This window comes from Falco biarmicus, chromosome 13 (genome assembly GCF_023638135.1).
Source record: "Falco biarmicus isolate bFalBia1 chromosome 13, bFalBia1.pri, whole genome shotgun sequence".
In the NCBI taxonomy this organism is placed as follows: domain Eukaryota; kingdom Metazoa; phylum Chordata; class Aves; order Falconiformes; family Falconidae; genus Falco; species Falco biarmicus.
This window is the reverse complement of record NC_079300.1, coordinates 177,757-199,910: the sequence shown is the minus strand read 5'-3', so window position 1 is coordinate 199,910 and position 22,154 is coordinate 177,757. Positions and strand designations below refer to the sequence as shown.

The window sequence follows — 22,154 nt, the reverse complement described above, 5'->3', positions numbered from 1 at the left end:
AAAAATAAACCAAATAACCCACCTATACATGAACATCTCTGTTAGCTGTGTACTAAGGAATGACTTTGAATTTAATGAATTTGAATTTAAGTAGTATAAGAGAAGGTAAACATTTTCTCATTTTTACCTTCGTTAATGTACAGATGGGGCATATGCAACTTGTACAAGCTGATCTTTCCACTGAACCACTCACTGGCCTTCATCCATGCAAAGGAAAAAAATACAAACCTACAAAAATAATTTTAAGCATGTGATGCCAACCTTGGAAACTCCAGAATTTCATCATAGATTTGGTCAGATTTCAAAAACTTGGCTTTGGCCACAGTCATTTGGACAGAAGCAGAATCCTCCATTTAATGCTGATGTGTAGAAGATTCCAAAAGGTGAGATTATGAACTTCAGTATTCTGACAGTGCCTGGAATTTTTTATATGACTAGTGATTAAAATTGGTAATTTATCCTTATACCACAGTCCTGGTAAATAAGTTTTTGATTTGTATGTCATTAAAGGAAACCTGTTGTACTTTAGTTATATTCTGAAGCTTAGTCTTCTATACAAAATAATCATAATTTTTCTAATCATTAAGAAAATAACCACAATCTTCTTTGAAGCTATTACAGATACTTTTAAGTTGCCATACAATGAAAAATGTCATTTAGAATGACTGTGACTGTGTCAGTGCTCATAGTGCAGAAGAGATTTTTTTTTAAGAATTCCCAAGTGACTGAAGGTACATATTTGTCAATAGCAGCCTTTACAATTTGCAAGTTTACAGGTGGCTTTGCATGTCTAAAGCTTCAGACACAACCATGGTGCAATGGATATATGCTTGGGAAAAAAAAGCAATTACAAACTTAGGTGGTTTTTAAATGTCCTATGTTTAAGGTGCAATTTTGTTCTTATTTTTCAATCAGACTAACATATAAATTGTTTACAGAACTTGAATAAAGCAAAAGTATAGCCTTCTGCACTGGGTGGTATATTTAGGTAATGGTAACATTTAAGATTATCTGAAGCTTTATACATCTGTTGTGCTTTTAATCATTGAAGAATGTGACCTATCCTGTCTGGTGATAGACTAGGAGGAAGATAACATAAGTAGTTCGTTTTGTTGAATTTCTGAGCCTCATTTCCATTTGGGCAACACTGAAACTGCTTGAGAATGAGATGCTAACATCCCCTGCCTCCATGCATGGACAGCCAGGCCTTTTCATCTCTAGCTATATATGCCACACTTTGTGCTGAAAATATTTTTCCAAGGGAACTGTGGCAGGTTAGCAGAGCTTATCCACATATACATCAGTGTGTAAGCTCTGCTCCAATACTAGTGACCTGAGTCATCCCTTAACTGGCTGTCTTGCACCAGTTTAGTGATTGCCGTGCAGAGGGGAAGCAGCAGCCATCTGTAGATTCAGAAGGAGCAAGGGGAATAGGCGGCAGAAAGTCTGCAGCTGCGGGACCTGCCTTGCATTCAGTGATATCAGCCCAAAAGCAGATACTCCGAGGAAGATGGGTGGTGTTTAGAGCTTTTCGTAGTGAACTTAAAAAGCTGTGTTCTTGTGCCGCACATCACAGAAATTATTTTCTCGGCAGTATACAAGCTAGAGAGGGAGCAATACAGCAAGGAATGTAATTAAGCTTAAGTCTATAGATCCATTTAAACGATTCAGTGACAAGATTTACAATCCAGTAACAGTCTATATGGTAATTTGCGTGATAGTAGGTTGGCAGAAATGGGAAAACTTTGTGTGAAGATTATTTGAACTGACTAGGTTTACCAGAATCTCTTGTTTACTCCTGGCACAGGGAGACATTGTGCAACATTTCATTGTGTTCCCCAAAGCAAACAGGAGTGGGGAGGGGCGGGTGAGGAGCGTTGGAGGCAGGAGGGACAAGAACATATAAAGGGAAATAGCTGTCCTGTGGCTTTATTTCACGTTTTCCACAAGGTTCACGAATGCAAAATGAAGCTCTTCCTAAGTTGCTTCCTGGTTTCTTGCTGTTGCCAAGTCGGGGCAGTGAACAGGGAGTACTACATCGGTATTACAGAGACCAAGTGGAACTATGCACCTGGCAGCACCAATATTGTGTCTGGACAGCTTTTTGCAGAAGAAGAGTAAGTAAAACAGTTTGCACTGGTTGAGTTTGATTCTTATAACATTGTTCACTGTAGACACCAGGGCAGAACTGATAACACCTGGTGAAGGCAGTGGAATGAAATCATTTCGGTGTCAGTGGATTTTTCTGTCAGACATACAAGGGAATTTTGATTTTTTTCCTGGCTTGCTTGAGAATTCCATTCCAATGCTCTGCTAATTAAAAGCATTGAAGTGTGTAGGGGTTTTCTGAATTTCTTGTGATTAAATGTTTATTAAGTAGTGACTAGAAAAAGACCTTGAATGTTTAATGATGTTTAATTTTTAATTAAACTGAATGGCCTGAATGGCTAAGGTGCCAGTACTGAAGAGAAGACTTTGGCTGTTATGTTTCAAAATGCAGAAGTTTGACAAATTGAAAGCTTTCCTATTGGGCACAGGTTTCTTTTTTAGATCTTCATTGTTGGCAGCGGTCATTTTCCCTGGTGCAGCAGCACAGCCGGGTCCTTCCATCGACAGTGGAGGAGCTGGGTTGCTTGTTACAAGGCAATGAGGGTCCTGTACAGAATGAGAACAATAAGTAGGATGAGGATAAGCAGGGAGAGGAGGAAGAGAACACCCTAAAGATATGAATAAACAATAAAGAAAACTCAGATAGAAAAGGCATCGGAGATATACTTGAAGGAGAAAAAAGTATTCCTCCTTTGTGTTTTTTTCAGTACCTTTAAAATGAAATAGGACTATATTAAAATAAAAACAATTGTGTGAGAAACCAGATATTAGAAAAATCTTGAAAATACAGTTCTCATTTAGTCTGTACATGAGGGATTAGGAGATTTCCTGTGGTTTGGTTTGTTTACTGAGAGCCAACAATATCTCAGCCACAATCTGCCACTTCATCAACTTTCTTTTTTTTTTTAAAACTCATAAACTAAGTGACATGTAAGACACTGCCAGTGATCCAGCAGGCTAGTAATTCTGATAAACGGTGGAAGCAGGGCATGTTGTCTGAAAATTGCAGGGCAGTGTTGTGGTACAACAAGCCACCACCATTCACTGCACTTTCATGGCTTTTCTCTGCTCTGTGACAATCTGAAGCATGCTAAATGAATTCCAGTTTTTCAGTGGTTGTATGCCTGCAGTGGAGCTGGTGCCTTTTATTGTACTTTTCACTTTCAGCTTCTCCAGTTCTCCCCCTCCTCCTGAATCCTTCGACTATGAGTCTGCCCTTGCACAGAGATTGGTATTTGTAGAGGCAGGGAAGAGGAGGGAAGAGCGCAGTATACCCATGAGAAGGAATACTCTACAATGAAATGGTAACTGTTTAAACAATCCAGGAAGAGCCATAATGTATTTGTTTGATTTGATTTGGGGCTAAAAAGCTTCATGCACTCAGAGTTCCAGTAGCTGAGCCTTTGCAACTAAGTTTGTACTCTTCAAGTTTCGTGGAGCTCTGAACTGGCATTTTAATGACACTTCAGATCTGTGCTTGCCAAGGTACAAGCAATTCCCCCACATGCTCAAAAAGTGCTCAGCCTTGTGGGAAATACTTTACTGCATTTTTGGGCAGTATTAATCTGCATCACAATATGGCTTTCTGGGAATATGAAACCGAGTTGACTTGGTTTCTCATCATGTAAAAGACAAGAAATCAGGAGGCTGCTGAACTTCAGGTAGTGTTGCCCAGTCTCCCAGGATTGCTGCCTCCTGGAGTGGGCTTACTTTCAGTCCTTTCTTCCAGCTAGTCCTGAAACATGCAGGGAAGTGCAGGAGGATTTGTTGTTAGAAGAGTTTGGACTAACAGCATCAGCTAATAGTAGCACTACTGGTTTGAACAGCCAGCATGGGCAGTTTCTCTTTCCATTGTAGTTAGCAAATATAAGCACTTTTTCCACAAAGATAACTCTTCTTAGAGACTAAAACACTTAATGAAGGGTACCTGACCCTCAGCACAGGCAAAGGTTGGCTCCAAAGCCATTCTCAGCTGAGAGTTGTCAGAGACACATGGTGACCCCTTGCCAGTGGCTGGTGGTGCTTGGGCAGCATAGCGGTTCAGAGGTACTGATGCCACCATGGGTAGGCAATACCATCTGCATCAGTCTCATTTCATCCTCACTAACCAAGCTCTCATTTTTAATATGAGTGTTTCATTAATTGAGAAGAGTCATGGTCCAGTAGCTAAGGCACTTAGTGACTGAGGAGGTCATTGCTAATTCCCTGTTCTTATGTAACTTGTTTGTATATTCTTGGGCTGAATCTGTAAAAATAAGACTTTGTTAGGGTAAATACGTATTGGGCTCTGAGGCTGCAGTTCTTCTTCGTATGTGACTGATGAACAAGCTGAGGGCTTGGTCTCACTCATTTCAGCACTCTGCATGCTCACACTCCCCCCGTGCACGCACTGGACATTAACAGCACCTTGTAGTTTTGCTTATATCCAGACATCTTAAATGTATATTACAGCTGGAAAGCCTGTTTCTCATTGCAACGGAGAAGGGCTATGCAGCCAACAAAACAGCATGATGATGGAAATTCTTGTTTTTAACAGGCTGTGGGAAATTATACAACAATTTAAGCATACAAGTAACAAACTTTGGAGCAATAACTGTTATTTGCCTTGTCCACATGGTCTGAAATTTGGCTGAAATTATATCAAATACTCCTATCTTCAGTCTAGAAAATAGGTGGAAAAAAATTTAGGTTGGTGCACAATATTTGATCTCTATATGGATGCCTAACTTTTTACAGTAAGAGACGTATTTGCTCCTAAACACAGATACAGTTGTGCACAGTGCAATGAGGGGCTGGTCTTTATTTGAGATACTACCAATTAACACCATTCAAGTATAAAATGAGTATCTGCCACTACAGATGTGTTTGTGTATTTTCTTTGCAGGCAGGCTGGAGTCTTTCTCAAAAGAGGACCGCATAGGATAGGAAGCACTTACAAGAAGGCTGTCTACACGCAGTACACCAATCATTTATATGATGTGACAGTTGACAAGCCTTCCTGGCTGGGTTTTTTAGGCCCTATCATTAAGGGAGAAGTTGGAGATTCCATTATTATTCACTTGAAAAACTTTGCTTCCAGAAGCTACACGCTGCATCCACATGGTGTAAGATACACAAAGGAAAATGAAGGTAAGCTTGAGTCCATTCTGTGCCAGAATTTATCAAAAGTTATTATTTCCCCTGAGTGTGAGAAATGTTCTCTCATCAAACCAAAGACTGGTCAAATAAATAAAGATTTAAAGCAGCACACAATCAAGTTAAAATAGGAACTAAGAAGTTTGATAAGTTTTTCAAGAGCGAAATACAAAGCCAAAAGTGGAATTCATAAAGGCAGCAGTTTTAGATCAACATTTTACCTGAAATAAAGAGTACTTATGTATCGCCTGAAATAACAGTATAAAGGTGTGTAAGAGATGCGTGTGGCTATGGAGAATATTTAAAGGAAGAATCAATGCTGTTGTGAAGAAGATATTCTTAACAGTGATAAGTTATAGTTACAAATTTTGAACACTAATTTTTTATATATTTGTATAAGGTATGTAAGAATTCCTTAAAATGGAGAAACAGCTCCTCATCAATTATAAAGTAACGAGGTAAAAGTCTGACCCACTTTAAGAGGTATTGTAGGGATGCTATTGGGATTAGTGATGATTTGCCCTTGCAATAGCTGGTCTTGCCACACTCAGGTGATAGGGGATTTTCTGCACCAGACATCACCAGAATATGGCTCTTGAAAGTTTGATTAGTGGGCCTTAAAAGCAGTGTGTGGATTTTTGAGAATATGATGTCTTTAAAAATGTTTCATTAGAAGGATTTGTGAAATATCAGTCTCACCTGTAATATTCCATGAAGTTTTTCATGCAGCTAGTATGTGACTTGATACAGACCCATTCTGTGGGAACAGAACAGTGTGTTATGTAGTAGTACATGTGCTTTTCGAAACAATGTTTAATTTTTTTTTAATGTTGCTCTCATTCCAGCTACACCTATATTCCTTGAGGACATACACAATATTTCAGAACAGTTTCCAAGATTAATATTGAACAGATGTTTTACAAATATTTGATTTTTTTTATCTTTTTAGCAGAAGTACATAGTGCCCTCCTAACATATTAAGGACTGAATTTAATGTGCCATTAATTGAAGCACTCCAATGGACTTTGAAGGTAACTGAAGAGACTCATAAGGAGAAGAAAAAGATCTACTCACCTAATTATAAAGATTATTTTTCTTTAACATATATTCAGTCCATTTTACTGCAACCTTTAAAACATGATAGGTGCTATCCTGAGGCCAGATTGTGAACGTGTTGTGTTAATGGTGGCTGCCTGTTATTCTTTAGGTGCTTTTTATCCTGATAACACCAAAGATTTGCAAAAGAGAGATGACGCTGTGGAGCCTGGAGGCCAGTACACTTACACATGGCATGTGACAGAAGATCAAGGTCCAGCTAAGGGAGATGCAGACTGCATAACCAGGGTTTACCACTCCCACATAGATGCTCCAAGAGATGTTGCCTCAGGGCTTGTTGGGCCTTTGATAATTTGCAGGAAAGGTAAACCCATAAGTAAATAAGTGTGTACATAAATACATATGCAAGGTGATTGATAATGGTTATTGATAAATATCGGTAAAATAATTTACTGGAAGAGGAGAAGATTACAGTTAATTCTGAAATAGCAGCTTTTGGTCATCTCAATTAGCTGCCTTTCAGTGGTATGGGAAGTAGCCTGATTTTGTGTGTGGCAGCAAATATAATTTGCAGAATACTTTGTCCACAAATCCATGTGAGTGAGATGTGTTCATACTAGCAATGCAAAAGGATATGCAAATACTGATATGAGAAACAGATTTACTGTAATCTTAATCACACATAATATTTATTCTTAGTAAAGTTATTTTATAGTATCTATCAAAACTGATTTTTGTTTTCTAAATGTGTCTCTTAAGTTTATGTGTACACTCACACTCAAGAAATAGCAAAATACGAAGTAAACAGTGACCAGCCCTACCTATACTACACTTAAAACTGATAGGAAGATAATGACAGTTGCCAAAGACTTTGAATACACCACTTTCTTTTTCAGGTACAATGAATAATGGGAGTGATAAACAATTTGGTGCTGAATTTATCCTCATGTTTTCTGTAATGGATGAAAATCTCAGTTGGTATCTAGAGGATAACATCAGGACATACTGTTCTGAGCCTTCCAAAGTTGACAAAGATGATGAGGACTTCCAGGAGAGCAATAAAATGCACTGTGAGAGAACATATTAATGTCACATGTCATTGATATGGTGAAGTAATGTTTTTATGTGTTGTCATTTAAAGATGAACTGTAGATAATTTCTTTGCTTATTTTTAAGCAGGGCTTTTTCTTGAAGGATTAAGAAAGATCCTTTTAAATTTTTTAAAAAAATAAAATTAAAGGGAATGGCAAATATTGTGCAATCAAACCTTTAGAGCTGTGATATAAAAATCTTAAGGGCCAAGAACCTCTTTGCCAATATAACTTCCCAGGCACTCTAAACAGAGTTGTGTTACTTTGTTCTGTTTCTTAGTCATGAGCTCTGTACTATAATACCACAGTTTAGAAAAACAGTTTCTACTGGTAGTGTCAACAAAGAAGAGACCTTTGGCTCTGACATGGATTCCAGAATCATGGCAGGAACTGCTGGTCATGCAGGTGGTTGCACAGATAAGTGTGTGTCTGATACTGGCTCACTTTCAGAGCAGAGTTTTGTTTTGACCCTCTTTCTATTTTGAAGAATAGAGCAATCGTTGTATGACACCTGTTTTTGAAAAAAGATCTAAGGTCTGTGAAGGTAACTGTAATAAATAACATTTCTTTTAGCAATTAATGGGTACATGTATGGATACCTCCCAAACCTCACAATGTGTGTGGAAGACAAGGTAAAATGGCATCTTTTTGGCATGGGTAATGAAGCTGATATCCATTCAGCCTACTTTCATGGACAGACCTTAATAGAAAGGCATCATCGAGTTGACACCATCAACCTCTTCCCCGCCACATTTATTGATGCTGTCATGATACCGAGGAGTCCTGGGGAATGGCTGCTCAGCTGCCAAGTGAATGACCATATTGAAGGTACAGAATAAGTTCCAGTGATAAGAATATTTTTTTTAGCTTGCACTAAGAGTTTATTGAGTCACTTTAGCAGTACTCCTGACCTGGTTCTATGCCATATATTCTCCTCTAGGTGACAAAACGTTTGCAGTAATTAAAATGCAATGTAAATGTGAGTGTATTAGATGGGCTTGAGTATGTAGCCACAGAAATCAAGGAAATTCTTGTCTGTAATGGAAATTGTTATCAGTTGGCAGCAATTGGCACAGCTACACTTTTGCAAGCTTCAACTTTAGACAAAAAATAGCATGATGTTTGCCTCGTATTGAAGGTAATTAATCAAAATTTTCTGTTTGCCAGTGGAAAAGTTGGGGCTCATTCCGTGTTTGGGCAAGGGGCACAGGACAGGCAGGCTAACTGTCCTGCTGACAAAGACATGTTCTGGGAAGTGCATTGGCTAATAGGTGGAGATGATTGCATTTCTCTTCCCTGTGTCTTTCAGGATCAGGTGTTTGATAACCATATGAAATACTTAGAAGATAATTCCATACCTTTCCATGATCTATATCCCCATAAGTGAGTTAGAGAAATAATTTGTCACAAAGGTGGAAAGGAACACAGAATTCAAAATCATTCTCTAAGATTTGAAAATTCTGTTATAAAAAGGAGTATGTTTAACCCACAGATTCAACTACACAGAAGTTGTAAGTTTTGAAATAGCTATCACATCAAGCAGCATCCTGAGGTGGTTGAAGCATCCTGGCAGACTTAAATCCTGTAAATCGGCCTAATCCCTTGCTGTTAAAGGGCTCCATTATATTATTTGTATCTCCAGCAAGCAGTATTGGTAGCAGACCCTCCTCCTAGGGTGCAGGGACCCAGGAGTATCACAAGCAAACTGTTGGTTACATTTAGAAGGAAGATGGTCTGTCTGGTAGCACCTGGCCTTGACTGAAGTGCTAACTGACACTATTGCTTCCACTCGACCCTAACCTTCCTTCTCTGCAACTGCTGTGTCCGTTGCACCTCTACAAGCAGAATGCACTTTACCCCACCTGTCTGCCTACTGTAAATACCATGGTTGTGTTTCTGCATCCTAGCTCAGCTGGTGTGCATTCTTTTTTATCATTCATCTTCCTTTTCATTTCTGATTTGCATATCCATCAATGGTATGGGAGTTCTCCAGGGAAGAGGAGAGCTCTGTTGGAAGCGGGGAAAGAGAAAACGAAGTGCAGATCCTTCTCCCTGTTTTTCTCTACCTCCTCATTATTTTTTTTTTCAGGTGGTATGCAGGCCCTTTTTGAGGTGAAAGATTGTAGGAAATCCACAAAAGATCACAATGAAAGTACGAGGATAAGACAGTATTTCATTGCTGCTGAAGAAATCATCTGGAATTATGGCCCATCTGCAGTGAACCATTTTACAGGCCAAGAGTTAATCACTGACAGGTAAATACTCCTAATTAAAGAAGTTTTACTTTCCAAGCAGAATTGATATAAACGTGCCAAATAAGGTAAGCCATATGGTAAAACTGACTTGTAAACAGAATTTCTCGTTGTCCTCACCTCTGCTTAAAGATTATCACTAGGATAAATATCAGACCAAATTAGGTCTATTGTTTTCCTTGTAATCTTGCTATAAATTTTGCTGTAATGTTAGTAATTTCACTGAGATGAAGATGAATTGTAATGTCAGATGTCGGCAGTGACCTCTGATGATTCAAGACGGTTGGTTATTCTGAGTTAGAGAACAAAGCTAGGAATTCATGACCATCTCCTTAGCTGATGAAAATCACATTAACAGCATCTCAGCTAGCAAACAACTTGCATGAGGTAGCTTTGCCCTTTGCTCTGCATTTACAATTTAAGACCTGGATCAATTCACTGAATACAGAGATTTCTCAGCTTTTTCATCTGTGAGTTAAAGAATACTTAACCTGCTCCACAAGGGATGAGGCATAGTTCACTGTTTGAACAGCGCTTGTAAAACACTGAAAGGTCATTTTTGAAGAGTACAAGTGTAGACTAAATCTACTTACTTTCTATTTAGATGTTACACTTGGTGTTTATATCTACTGCTGAATTATTTGTAACTTTTAAGAAAAGAAGAGTAAATTTCAGGTTACGAAATGTTGACTAGAAATCCTTGTTGATGAGTCTCTGAGCATGCTGGCTTTATAAGGGCAACGCAGCACAGCATCTTGTTCTTTAAGAGACATTAGTGAAGGATAATGAGACAGCCTTATATGAGGCTGCACAAAGTGTGGGGCCAGAACACTGAAAGTAGACCCAAAAGACAATCTCAGCACGTCATTAGCACCTCAGAAAATAGGGCTGTGGTCCTGACTGCCTTTGTAAAGTTTAGCATTGTCGCTTGACCTGTTTACATCTATTGTGATATCTTTTACACAGCGAATCTCGCATTTTTTTTGAACAAAGTGAGACAAGAATTGGCGGCTCTTATAAAAAAGCTGTTTACAAAGAATACACTGATGGTTCTTTCACTGAACATAAAAAAAGTCTCACAGAGGAAGCACATCTTGGACTCTTAGGTAAGATATCTAAAATTGTTTCATGTCAGAGATTTATGAGAGTAAACTATCACTTCCCCTGGCTGGCCAGCAGTGCCCCTCCACCTCCAAGGGGAGGGGTTGTCAGCTCTCCCTGCCTCCTGCAGATGCTGGTGCTGTGGCTTCCTCCAAGAGACGCCCCAGGAAGTAAGAAAGCTCTTGAAGGCAGTGCTGTAGTGGTCCCCAGCTATCCTATGGGAATATGCCATGGTCTCCAAAGGTTAGGCTCTGAATTACAAGGACAGGCTAGGCAGGTCTGGCCCTATTTATGACCTGACTGCCTCTGATGTGGCTCTGAACTGAGTTTGAGGTTCATGCTCATGTCTGTAGGTCCCTTTCCAAAGGGAAGAACACTCCTGCATGTCACTGGGCCTCAATGAGGAATTGGGAATGGAGTGGTCCAGTTGCTGCTGGGCTGCCCTGTGATTCAGGCCATGTACCAGGGACCTGGTCCATGGCCCCATAGGCCCAAGGACAGTTCCCCACACAACAGGAAAAGCAGCCAGCCACTGATAGCTATAAGCTTGTGGTGATATGTACATCACTTGATAGGACCGTCTTGTAATTAGACTGTGGCCTCTTTTCTAGGACCTGTTATCAAGGCTGAAGTGGGTGAGAGCATCAGGGTGACATTCCGAAACAATGCCAGCCGCCCGTTTAGCATTCAGCCCCATGGTGTGAGTTACCGCAAGAGCGACGAGGGTGCATTGTACAGCGCTGCCTCCAGAGGTGCGCCCATGGACAGGGAACCTACAAGCGCTGGAGAAGAAGCTGTCTTATATGTTGATGTTTTAAAGGTGGTAAAATGAACAATGTTCATTAGACATAATTCCTAATGTTGATTCCTATAACAGGTACTGGATCTCCAGCCTCTCATGTGAGTCCTGGTGCTACATTTGTGTATGAGTGGAATGTGCCAGAAGATGTTGGCCCCACAGACCAAGATCCAGACTGTTTAACCTGGCTTTATTACTCAGCTGTGGATGCAGTCAGAGACACCAGTTCTGGCCTTGTGGGTCCTCTTCTGGTGTGCAGGAAAGGAGCTTTGCTTCCTTCTGGGAAACAGGTCAGTCAAAAAATCCAAATGGAAGCATTTACATCATTAGTACTTAGGGATGTGGTTCAGCGGTGGACTTGGCAGTGCTGGGTTAATGGTTGGACCTGATGATCTTAAAGGTCTTTTCCAACCTAAACGAGTCTATGATTTTATGATTGTAGCTGAATCTGCTTTCTCCTCCTGAACTGTGTCCTCAGGGCCTGCCATGTTAACAACCATTGAGCACTACCTCCTTTCCACATGACAGCCTCACCTCTGTGCTGAGGGGAATAAATAAAATGAAGAAAGTGGGTTTGGTTTTTGTTTTAGTTTTGTGTGTGTGTGTGTGGTTTTTGGTTTTTTTTAAAGGCAAAATCGGTCTGGCTCCAGATAGACAAACACTGTACTGTGAAACCACCATTGCAGTGAGTGACCACTGGCATTCAGGTCTCAGCTAGGATGAGAATGACTAGAAAAAATGTAGAGACTTTAAAGACCAAAACACACATTCATTTCCAGAGGTGGCTCCTGCTGGTAGAAAGAGTATTACCAGCAGATATCTAGTCACCAGATACAGCAATTAGAGAGCTTTGCCATTGTCAGAATGAAGTATGAATGTATGCATCTAGCCTACTTTATGGATTATACTAATAAATTATTATGCACACAGAATATTTCCTGACATTTTCTGTTCACTCGTATGTGTTTTCCTCTCTGCTGTTCTTCTCAACAGAAAAATGTGAACCTGGAGTTTTTTCTACTTGCCACAGTATTTGATGAGAATCTGAGCTGGTACTTGGATGACAATATTTTGATGTTTACACTAAATCCCAATAAAATTGACAAAGACGATGAGGACTTCCAAGAGTCTAACAAAATGCACTGTAAGAAAATTATTAGTTAGCCAAATATTAATTTCTGCAATAAGGATTCTACTTTTGTGATCTCATGTTGGAGACTGGGAGACTGTATAGTGTCAGAGACATTTCATTCCTTTCCATTGGAAACAAAAGCATGTTTGAATGCAATTCAATTTCAGCTAAATGTGGTAGTTAAAAATATAATGCCAGTTGTTCAGTGTCTTGCATGACAGTTGAGCATTTAGCACTGTAATGCACCAATGTGCCACTCTGAGCAGACAGAAGGAGGAATTAGGCCTGTAGCCTATGTGCAACCCCTGTGAGTGCAACCAGGCACCAAGAGAAAAATCAGCCTCTGCCCTACAGATGATGTAGCTGAAAGGAAGGTTTTCACAGAATTGCTGACTGGCTGAGGTTGGAAGGGAGCTCTGGAGGTCATCATCTCCAGCCCCCTGCTCACCCAGGGCCACGTCCAGATGGCTTCTGAATGCCTCCAAGGAGGGAGACTCCATCCCCTCCCCGGGCAGCCCGTGCCGGGGCTCAGGCACCCGCACAGTGATGATGACAAAGTGTTCCCTGATGTTCGCAGGGAACCTCGTGTGTGTCAGTTTGTGCCCGTCGCCTCTGGTCCTGGCACTGGGCGCTGCTGGGAAGAGCCTGGCCCCGTCTTCGGTGCACCCTCCCTGCAGGTGGTTATATACAGGGATGAGATCCCCCCGAGCCTTTTCTTCCCCAGGCTGAACAGTCCCAGCTCTCTCAGCCTTTCCTTGCAGGAGCGAAGCCGCCTTGTCCCTTTGTCATCATCCTTGTGGCCCTTTGTTGGACTCCTTCCAGTATGCCCCCGTCTCTCTTGCGCTGGGGAGTGCAGCACTGGACACAGTCCTCCAGGTGTGTCCTCATGAGTGCTGGGCAGGGGGGAAGGATCCCTCCCTCGGCCTGCTGGCAATGCTTTGCTTAATGCAGCCCAGCGCACCAGGATGCCATCCTCCTTCTTTGCGGCAAGGGCATTTTGGCTCATGTTCAACTTGGTGTGCCCCAGAACCTATAGGTCCTGCTGCAATCTGACCTTCATCATCTGACCTGCTGGCAACACTCCTCCTCATGCAGCCCAAGATACCATTATCCTTTGCAGCAAGGGCATATTGTTGGCTCATTTTGTGTCTGCAACTGAGTCTGGATTCTTTGACCAGCACTGTGGCCCCATTAGGATGAAAATCTTTACTGCTTTAGTAGGGCAGATCTGAGTTTCATACTGATCTTATTTTGGTACTGTAGAAAAAGTGAAAGAACACTTTTAGTTTTGGAACCTAATCCTGCAAACAAGTCCTAATGTTTAAAGATATTTGCTTGTACTCTTTCTTAAATTTTGCCCTCAGGGGTGTTTCTACTATTTACAGAGCCTTGATACTGAGCATTCAGTGAGGCCCAGGCTTTGAAAGTTTTGCACAGGAGCAGCTAGAAAGGAGTAGTAACTCAAACTAAAAAACACCTCAGATTGTCTGCACTGTGTGGCTGGAGGGTCTTGCAGGGCATACAGCACGATGCTTTATGCATCCTGCATACTTGGTGGGTATAAAGCAGTGGAAGTTCCAGTTGGTCAAGTCAGCTACCTGTGCTTCAGACATAGAAAAGAACAGTTAGAAATTGTTTCCAAACACTGGGTTTTAAAAGTTGTTTTGTTTGAATTGACTCTCTAGTTTCACTGATGTGATAAAGCATTTTCTTACTGATATTTCTGTCAGTCTAAGGCATCACGTTACATCTAAAGTGGGTATTATTTAATTTGTATTGCAGAATTAAGTCATGCTAATCAAGGTGGGTTTTGCTTCCTCAAATCTTCTGCAGCCATTAATGGTTATATGTACGGAAATCAACCTGGTCTTGAGATGTGTAAAGGAAGTGTGGTTTCCTGGCATTTGATGGGCTTGGGGTCAGAAGTCGATGTCCATGGGATATACTTTTCAGAAAACACATTTATAACTAAAGGAACAAGAAGGGATACAGCAAATCTGTTTCCACATACATTTCTTACAGCTATTATGAAGCCTGATTCTGAAGGTAAATGTCTTGCTTAAAAATCCTATTACTAGCTTAGAAACTTTACCTATGAACATTTTATGCTTAGAGACAAGCTTCAAATAGCTGATATTTTAATCCTTTGGGTGCTAACACTGTACAGCTGTGTTTGGAGACAGCAAACTTGCATTCATAGGATATAAGCTCTTAATGCTAAAGCCTGTATTTTTATACCTTCTGTGTTTGCTGAATTTGATTACTGCAGGTAGCCATAGGACACAATGATCTTACATGAGCAATAGGCTGTGTCTCAGTCTCTAAACAGTAAATCAACATTGGCAATGCAATCTGCAGATCTGCTAATGACAGGTTTTTGTCCTCAAGTCTTTGTTTCTTGTATGGCCTCTAGGAGTTTTTGAAGTGTCCTGTCTGACAACAGATCACTACACAGGGGGCATGAAACAGAACTACAAAGTGAAACAATGCCATTGGTGGAATGTGGACCTATCTATGTATTTGCATGAAAAGACTTACTATATTGCTGCAGTGGAGGTTGAGTGGGACTACGCTCCTAACAGGACATGGGAATTTGAGAGGCATCAATACCATGAGGAAAGGTACTTTGGAATATACAGAAGGGAAAAAATGCGAAAAAGCAAAAGAGCAACTCACTTCTCTGAACTTTTTCTTCTTTATCCAGGCCTTTCTAGACACGCTTTCTTTGCATATGTATTTTTGGTCTCACTTGAATCTGTGGTTGTTCTCCAGTACTGTTGCCCTGTAACTGTGAGCCAGACAGCATGATGTTCATGAAATGGTCCAGTGTAAATCATCTTGGGGGGATGCTGCATATTTTCTTGAATCCTGGATAGTACATATGCATTTACCGATCTTGGTACAGTCCTTGACGTGAAACGCTTAAAATGTTCATTAAGTTGTAGATATGATGACTACTTTGTCCTGGTATTTGATTACTTATGGTAGGTAACATGTGTTTATCTTGTGTTTATCTGTACTCCAAATAAGGTTTTTACTCCTCTCAGTTTCATTAGCTTACATGAGATAAACCCATGACTGAATCCATTCACTATGAAGCTTGTCACCTTCTTGTTTTATTCCCAGTATTTCAATCTCAATGAGAGGGAACTGATTGGATCAAATAATTCATGCCAATTAGCAGAAGAGGCTAAACAATGATGAATTTCTATGTGTTCCACCTGTACAATTTCATTTGAGGTTAAAGTAGTAGATTGTAACTGCCTGTATTTTTTTATTGATTTAATTGTGTTTTCTTCTTTTTCTTCAGCTTGATAGCACATTTCCTTGCCCTGCACACCACAGTGGACTCTGTCATAGTTACAAGCACAATTAATGCTGCTATCAGACATTTTTTCCCCCACTGTCTCCAGCCCCTGTGATCTCAGGAGAGAATGGGTCCCTCACATTTTTCAGCAAGGCACTTAAGCTTTACAAGTTCTAGGCTTCATTTCAGATCTGCAGAAGTCACTGAAGGCTCTGTTTTTTGCTGTGCAAGTTGCTGAATGACCTTTTGCAATTTGAAATGTCTGCCAGGCTGAGCACTTAGCATTCTCTCAAATTCTATATAGACTTGTCTATTTATAGTGGGTTTTTAACCTTCCAGGTTAAGAGAAGCCTCCCAGCTTCACCAGAATGTTTTCATGTTGAAGATAGCTGTGGTCCATGAGATTACTGTTTCACTGAGCTGGATTTTTGTTTGATGGTTAATTGACATACCTGCAGAAGATGTTTTAAGTTATGCAAAGAAATGTACAACATATTCTTATGTGTATTTTCTTTATTTTTTGCAGCCCTGGCAATCCGTTTTTAAATAAAGACGGCAAATTCATTGGCTCAAAATACAGAAAAGTTGTTTATCGTGAGTACACTGATCAGACATTCAGTACTCCCAAAAACAGAGCAGAAGAGCAGCAGCACCTGGAAATTCAAGGTATAGTAATCAGTTTGAAACTGGGAAAAATGCAGTGAAACAAAACAAGAAGATACTAATTGAATAATACTGAGTAAAGTCCTACCCACACCAAGTGCCTAAACCTATGTAGAATTGCTACTTTTAATAGGGTGCTATTCTTGCAAGATGATGTTCCTTGCTTTACAAGAAAAAAACCCTTCTGTTTTGCTGCCTGATCAAGGTTAGTATTTTTAAAGTCAGCATAAAACTGGGCAGCAACATCCAAACTGACTTCAAATATACAGTAGGTGCTGAGAGCTTTTGAGACTTAGGCCTCTGCTTAGAGTAGCTGGCATATCATAGTGAATATAAGCCAGTATTGTTGTGTATTTGAACACAACAAATTCTCTCCTCTCTCTCTCTGCTCTGATCTTTAGTAAAACCAAGTAAATCTTTCTTTTCAATCCAACAGGGCCACTGCTTATGTCAAATATTGGAGATAAAATTTTAATAGTTTTTAAGAACTTGGCATCAAGACCTTTTTCTATACATGCCCATGGAGTAAAAACAGACAGTTCTGTGGTTGCTGTAACTAACCCAGGTATCAAAGCATCCTTGTTTATTTCTAGCGGGTAACCTCAAGCCTTCTAGTAAGGTTTATCAAGCTTTTGGTTTTGGATAGCACAGAAGACTATGGTTTTGTTTGTTCAATTGTTTTTACCCCAGGTTCTTAAGTGTTTGATGCTAATTATGACAAGTATTTCTACAATTAAAATGGCCCTGCTAACTGTTGCTACGTATTCTAGCCCTTGAGAGATCAGTAATTATTTTATGCAGTGTGGATGCACCTTTCATGAAAGCAAACAGGTTTGGCTACATAGGGAGAGGATAGCTTATGCTAGCTACTATTTCAGAAGTTCCTTTGTGATCTTTAAAAAAGATACAATTGTTTTTATTAAGTCTGTTAAACTGGCAGTGCAGCCACACAAAAATATCATTGGCAAGAAATGATGGAAGGAGAGGAAACGGCCTCAAGTTGTGCCAGGTGGGTGGGGGTGGGGTGGGGTGTGTTAGATTGGCTATCAGGAAAAATTTCTTCACCAAAAGGGCTGTCAAGGATTGGAACAGGTGGCCCAGGGACGACATGGTGGAGTCACCGTCCCTGCAGGTATTTAACAGACATGTAGACATGGCACTTAGGGATATGGTTTAGCAGTGGGCTTGGCAGTGCTGGTTTAACAGCTGGACTCAATGATCTTAAAGGTCTTTTCCAGCCCAAATGATTCCATGATTCTAAGAGTTGGGGATCTGCAGAAGGGAAATAACTCTAAGTTAGCCAGTGCAGTAACTGGGAAGATGAAATTTAAGACAAATGCAATCTCTTTCAAGATGACCTTTTATAGGTCAGCACACAGAAAACTTCTAAAATCCATCGATACATATTTAATTCAGGTGAAACAAAAATGTATGTCTGGAAGATCCCAGAGAGATCTAGTTCTGAGAGAGGAGACCCACATTGTATTGCATGGGCATACCATTCAACGGTGGACATTATTAAGGTAAACTATTAATAGAAATCTAAAGGGTTTTGTTTGTGACTTCAACACAGATATACCTCCAGCAGAAGGGAGGTGAGTTAGAAACTCTGCTTTCTCTGTCAAGCTATTCCCCCCATCACCGTACCTTTGAATTTAAATGTCTCTTGAATAATGCAAGAAAGTCAGGGCAGAATTTGAGAGTCACAGCCCTTCATGTTCTTGCTCTCCGGTTCTTCTGCTCTTGGCATAGGTAACTCAGATTTCATTCTTAAAGATAAACACTTCATAGCTTGCTGAATATCTAATAAGTCATGTTGGAAATCTAACATGTAACTGTGGAATGTAAGTCTGCCATTTTTGTACAAGCATCCATTAACTTGACATGACTAATAATTTTTAATGGAAATTCATGTATTCTTTCCTTCATGACTCAGCAAACACATATAAAAAGTGTCAAGAAGTACATTTGAATAGAAACCAAGCTCGAAATACTAAAACCTAAACTTTATTCTATTTTACTTTCTTGCTTATTTCTAGCAAGAGATAAAAAAGAGCAGTTACTCTTCATAGTCCATTGAATTTGATCCATCGGTAGAATGTAACAATGAAGAAGTAACCTTGTTTGTCTGACACTGGCTGCCTTTATTCCCAGATAGTGCAGCTGTAAAAATAATAGAGCATTTGTGTCTGGCATTAAAAGTGCTTCTGCTTAGTCACATCTTGTAATTATATGACTTTTCATTTGTAATTTCAGGACACTTACAGTGGATTAATAGGCACACTTGTTGTGTGTCATAGACATTATTTGCCATCATTTCATACTGAAAAGAAAGTGCAATTTGCTCTTCTTTTTATGGTTTTTGATGAAAATGAGTCATGGTACTTGGATGAAAACATTAAAAGGTATTCTGCCAACCCACACCTTATTGACAAAGAGGATGAGGAGTTCCTTGAAAGTAATAAAATGCATGGTATGTTTTCTAATTTAGTTAATGCAACTCTGGAAACTATAAAATTCTGTATTTGAAAGTACTGCATATAGATTTGACTTCAAGGTGGAAGACCTGAAAAATTTCACTTAAACTATTTGAAAATGCTGTTAATGCCACTGAATGTCCTTTTTTTTAAAAAAAAACCAAAAAACAAAAAACAAACCTGTGAAAAAATAATCCCACACTGACATTTTGAGGAAAGAGAATTTTTTTGATGAAAGAAAAATTAAATTGGAGCTTTTGATTTGATGTCAGCAAACAACTGTTCTGGATAAGTTGGAAAGGTGATATGCATCCTGAAAGCATGTCCTGGTAAAGCTTACCCTTTACAAAAAGCTGCAGGAAATGCAGATCTTTAAGAACCACAGTATTAGCCATGGTGTACAGCACTTTTTCTTTAACTACAATTTACCTTCTATTTAAATATGGACTGTAATCAGTGTCATTTATAATATGCTGACCGATTGTTTTGGTTTTATATACCATTCAAAGCTGTTACGTTTGCCTGGCATTGGCTTTCAGATCTTGTATTCTATTAAAGTTTAGAGAATAACAATACACAAAATCTTACTTGTTTTCTCTGTCATGCTCTTTCCCTCTTTTTAGCCATTAATGGAAAGGTGTTTGGAAATTTACATGGTCTGACTATGCATGTTGGAGAGAAAGTAAGCTGGTATTTGATGGGAATGGGCAATGAAATAGACATTCACACAGCACACTTCCATGGCCACAGCTTTGACTATAAGGTAACAGGTCCTTTCCACTCACTTCTTGCTCTGTTAAGAATGAGAGGTAGATCAAATACCAAGGACTGCAATCTCTGGTGAAAAGTTGGGTGTTACAATATTGAGCCAGACTTGTAATTTGACCATAAAATTTTTATGCTCCAAACCTGTGTTTGATCAATGTACAAGAGACAGAGAATATCTGCCAGTAGCATTTGCTGATGGGTAACCTCACGAGCTGTTTCAACAAGGTAGCTGTTATTTTCATGGCTGTGGTAAGACAACAGCTGTGATCTTCCTTCATTTCCACTGAGTTGGTAGTTTATTAATCTTTGAAGCATGAAATGGATGTCGAAAGTGATGCTTCTGTAGAAATGACATATAGTAGATGTCTTTTCACTTAACTCTGATTAAAGAGTTTGGTGGGAATAGGCATAAAAGGTAGCTTAAATTACTGCCATCTGAAAATGCCACACTGTTTAACTGTTGTTTCTTTTTGTCCTGAAGCAAACAGAGGTTTACCGGGCAGATGTCTTTGATCTGTTCCCTGGGACATTTCAGACTGTGGAAATGACCCCACAGAACCCTGGAACCTGGCTATTACACTGTCATGTTACTGACCACATTCATGCAGGCATGGAAGCAACTTACACTGTGCTCCCAAAGGAAGGTAGGAGCTTATCTATCTCAATAATGTTCACTGTGTTTAGAGATGCAGAATGGGGCTCACTGACAGGCCAGGATACTGGGAGCCAGTTCAGGCATCCAGCAGTATTCTGTGGCTTAATATTGATGTCTGGAGGCCAGAACGCTGCAAACCACCTGATCATACTTGCCTCAGCACTCCTGCTCAGAAAACAGGAATAGCTAAAAGACTGGATGTTAACTGACTATTGCTTCAGCTTCACAGCAATGAAATCAAATGTGCAGATTTTTTATTTAAAAATAATTCTTAATGAGACAGAGTATTTCTGTACCCAGGAAGTGCCAGTAGTGTCAGACTCCCTCTCAATCTTCATTTAAAACAAAAAGAACAGTTGGTAAATAAATCTGAAGCCATCATCCCTAATAGTTAAAAGTACTGAAAAACTAAGAGTATTTTCTTTCTAAAGGAGTATGTTTTAGCTTTACAGACACTATTACCTTGCTTTAGCAATATTGACTGTGAAAAACATGAATAATTTTGGAAGTTCTTGTTTCTACAAATTTAATATGATATTAAAAGCAAGACTCCTCTGTACTCAAGAGACAGAGCATAACAGATACACATCATAACTGACAGAACAGCAGGAATATTTCAAAACGTGTAGGTATATGCATATATAGATAGACAACTATGTAATGTACATGTGTATCTATACTAAAAACATAGGCTGGAATGTTAAACAGTCTAATTCTATTTTATAAACCATTCTGATGTACAGAATACATTGTGCCAAACTTGTGCAGATAATAAAATGGTTGACTTAAAGAGTACACAGAAAGAGATGTAGAAACAGACTTTAACTTGTAGAAGCACTATGTTGGACTTTTCATAACCAGCCATCTAAAGTGCATTAAAAATATACCCTGCGGTGCATTTTAAAGTTGGTTTTAAGCCTAACTCACAGTATCTAGAAAGTATTGCCACTGCTCTCATTTTGGAGTCTGTTGTCCCTATGTATAGACTATTCTTTTGATGAAGCGCATGGCATGTAACCAAAGCTATTTTTCCTCTTACAGACAAAGTCTTTGTTCCCAAGATTATTCAATCAGTTCAAGTGTAAAGATATGGCAGGCACACTAGAATGATGAAAGCATTTTACATCACTGACTCTCCAAGGTCTACCTTCAGTGAAGCGTTTCTTGAGAAATACTATTTCCTGGACAATTCATCTCCACGTGTGTTTTGGAAGACTTCGTTTTGTGGCCAGAAGTGCCATAGACTAAGACAGCTGAATGGATATAACAGCTCATGAGTATCTTTTCCTGTAAATAAAAATAGTATCTTCCAAGCTAAACACATTCTAGGTCATGCCTTAATGCATGTTATTTAACTGCTGAGGAACATGGTGGAAGAGCCAAATGAAATGTACATTCCTTTTTTTTTCTTTTCTCTTTAAGTTTGTAAATAACCCTGTGTAACAGCAAAATTTATTTTAGGTATCTGTCAGATATGTTAGTAGTTACTGCTTGGAAAATAGGGATTTGGTTATTATTTAACCATAGGTTCACACTTAAAATACATATACTATCACATACTTGAACAGCTAACAAAGTTCTATTATTTCTGTTGAATTATTTTATAATT

At 39.5% G+C, this 22,154-nt stretch overlaps 1 protein-coding gene across 2 annotated transcripts; it reads left to right on the top strand.

The window, feature by feature from the left end:
- Positions 1–1,899: 1,899 nt before the first annotated feature.
- CP (ceruloplasmin) lies at positions 1,900–22,110 on the top strand. Of its 2 annotated transcripts, XM_056358008.1 has the most exons (19): positions 1,900–2,117; positions 4,994–5,238; positions 6,452–6,664; positions 7,197–7,370; positions 7,965–8,219; positions 9,481–9,646; positions 10,610–10,749; positions 11,356–11,496; positions 11,622–11,833; positions 12,537–12,687; positions 14,509–14,721; positions 15,089–15,296; positions 16,509–16,648; positions 17,082–17,210; positions 18,062–18,168; positions 18,902–19,118; positions 19,746–19,885; positions 20,372–20,534; positions 21,587–22,110. In XM_056358008.1, the coding sequence occupies exons 1-19, from the start codon at positions 1,966–1,968 to the stop codon at positions 21,628–21,630; spliced, it is 3,210 nt and encodes a 1,069-aa protein (XP_056213983.1). In that variant the 5' UTR covers positions 1,900–1,965; the 3' UTR covers positions 21,631–22,110. The 2 variants fall into 2 exon arrangements, with proteins under 2 accessions (XP_056213983.1, XP_056213984.1); XM_056358009.1 differs by lacking the exon at positions 17,082–17,210.
- The last annotated feature ends 44 nt before the right edge of the window (positions 22,111–22,154 follow it).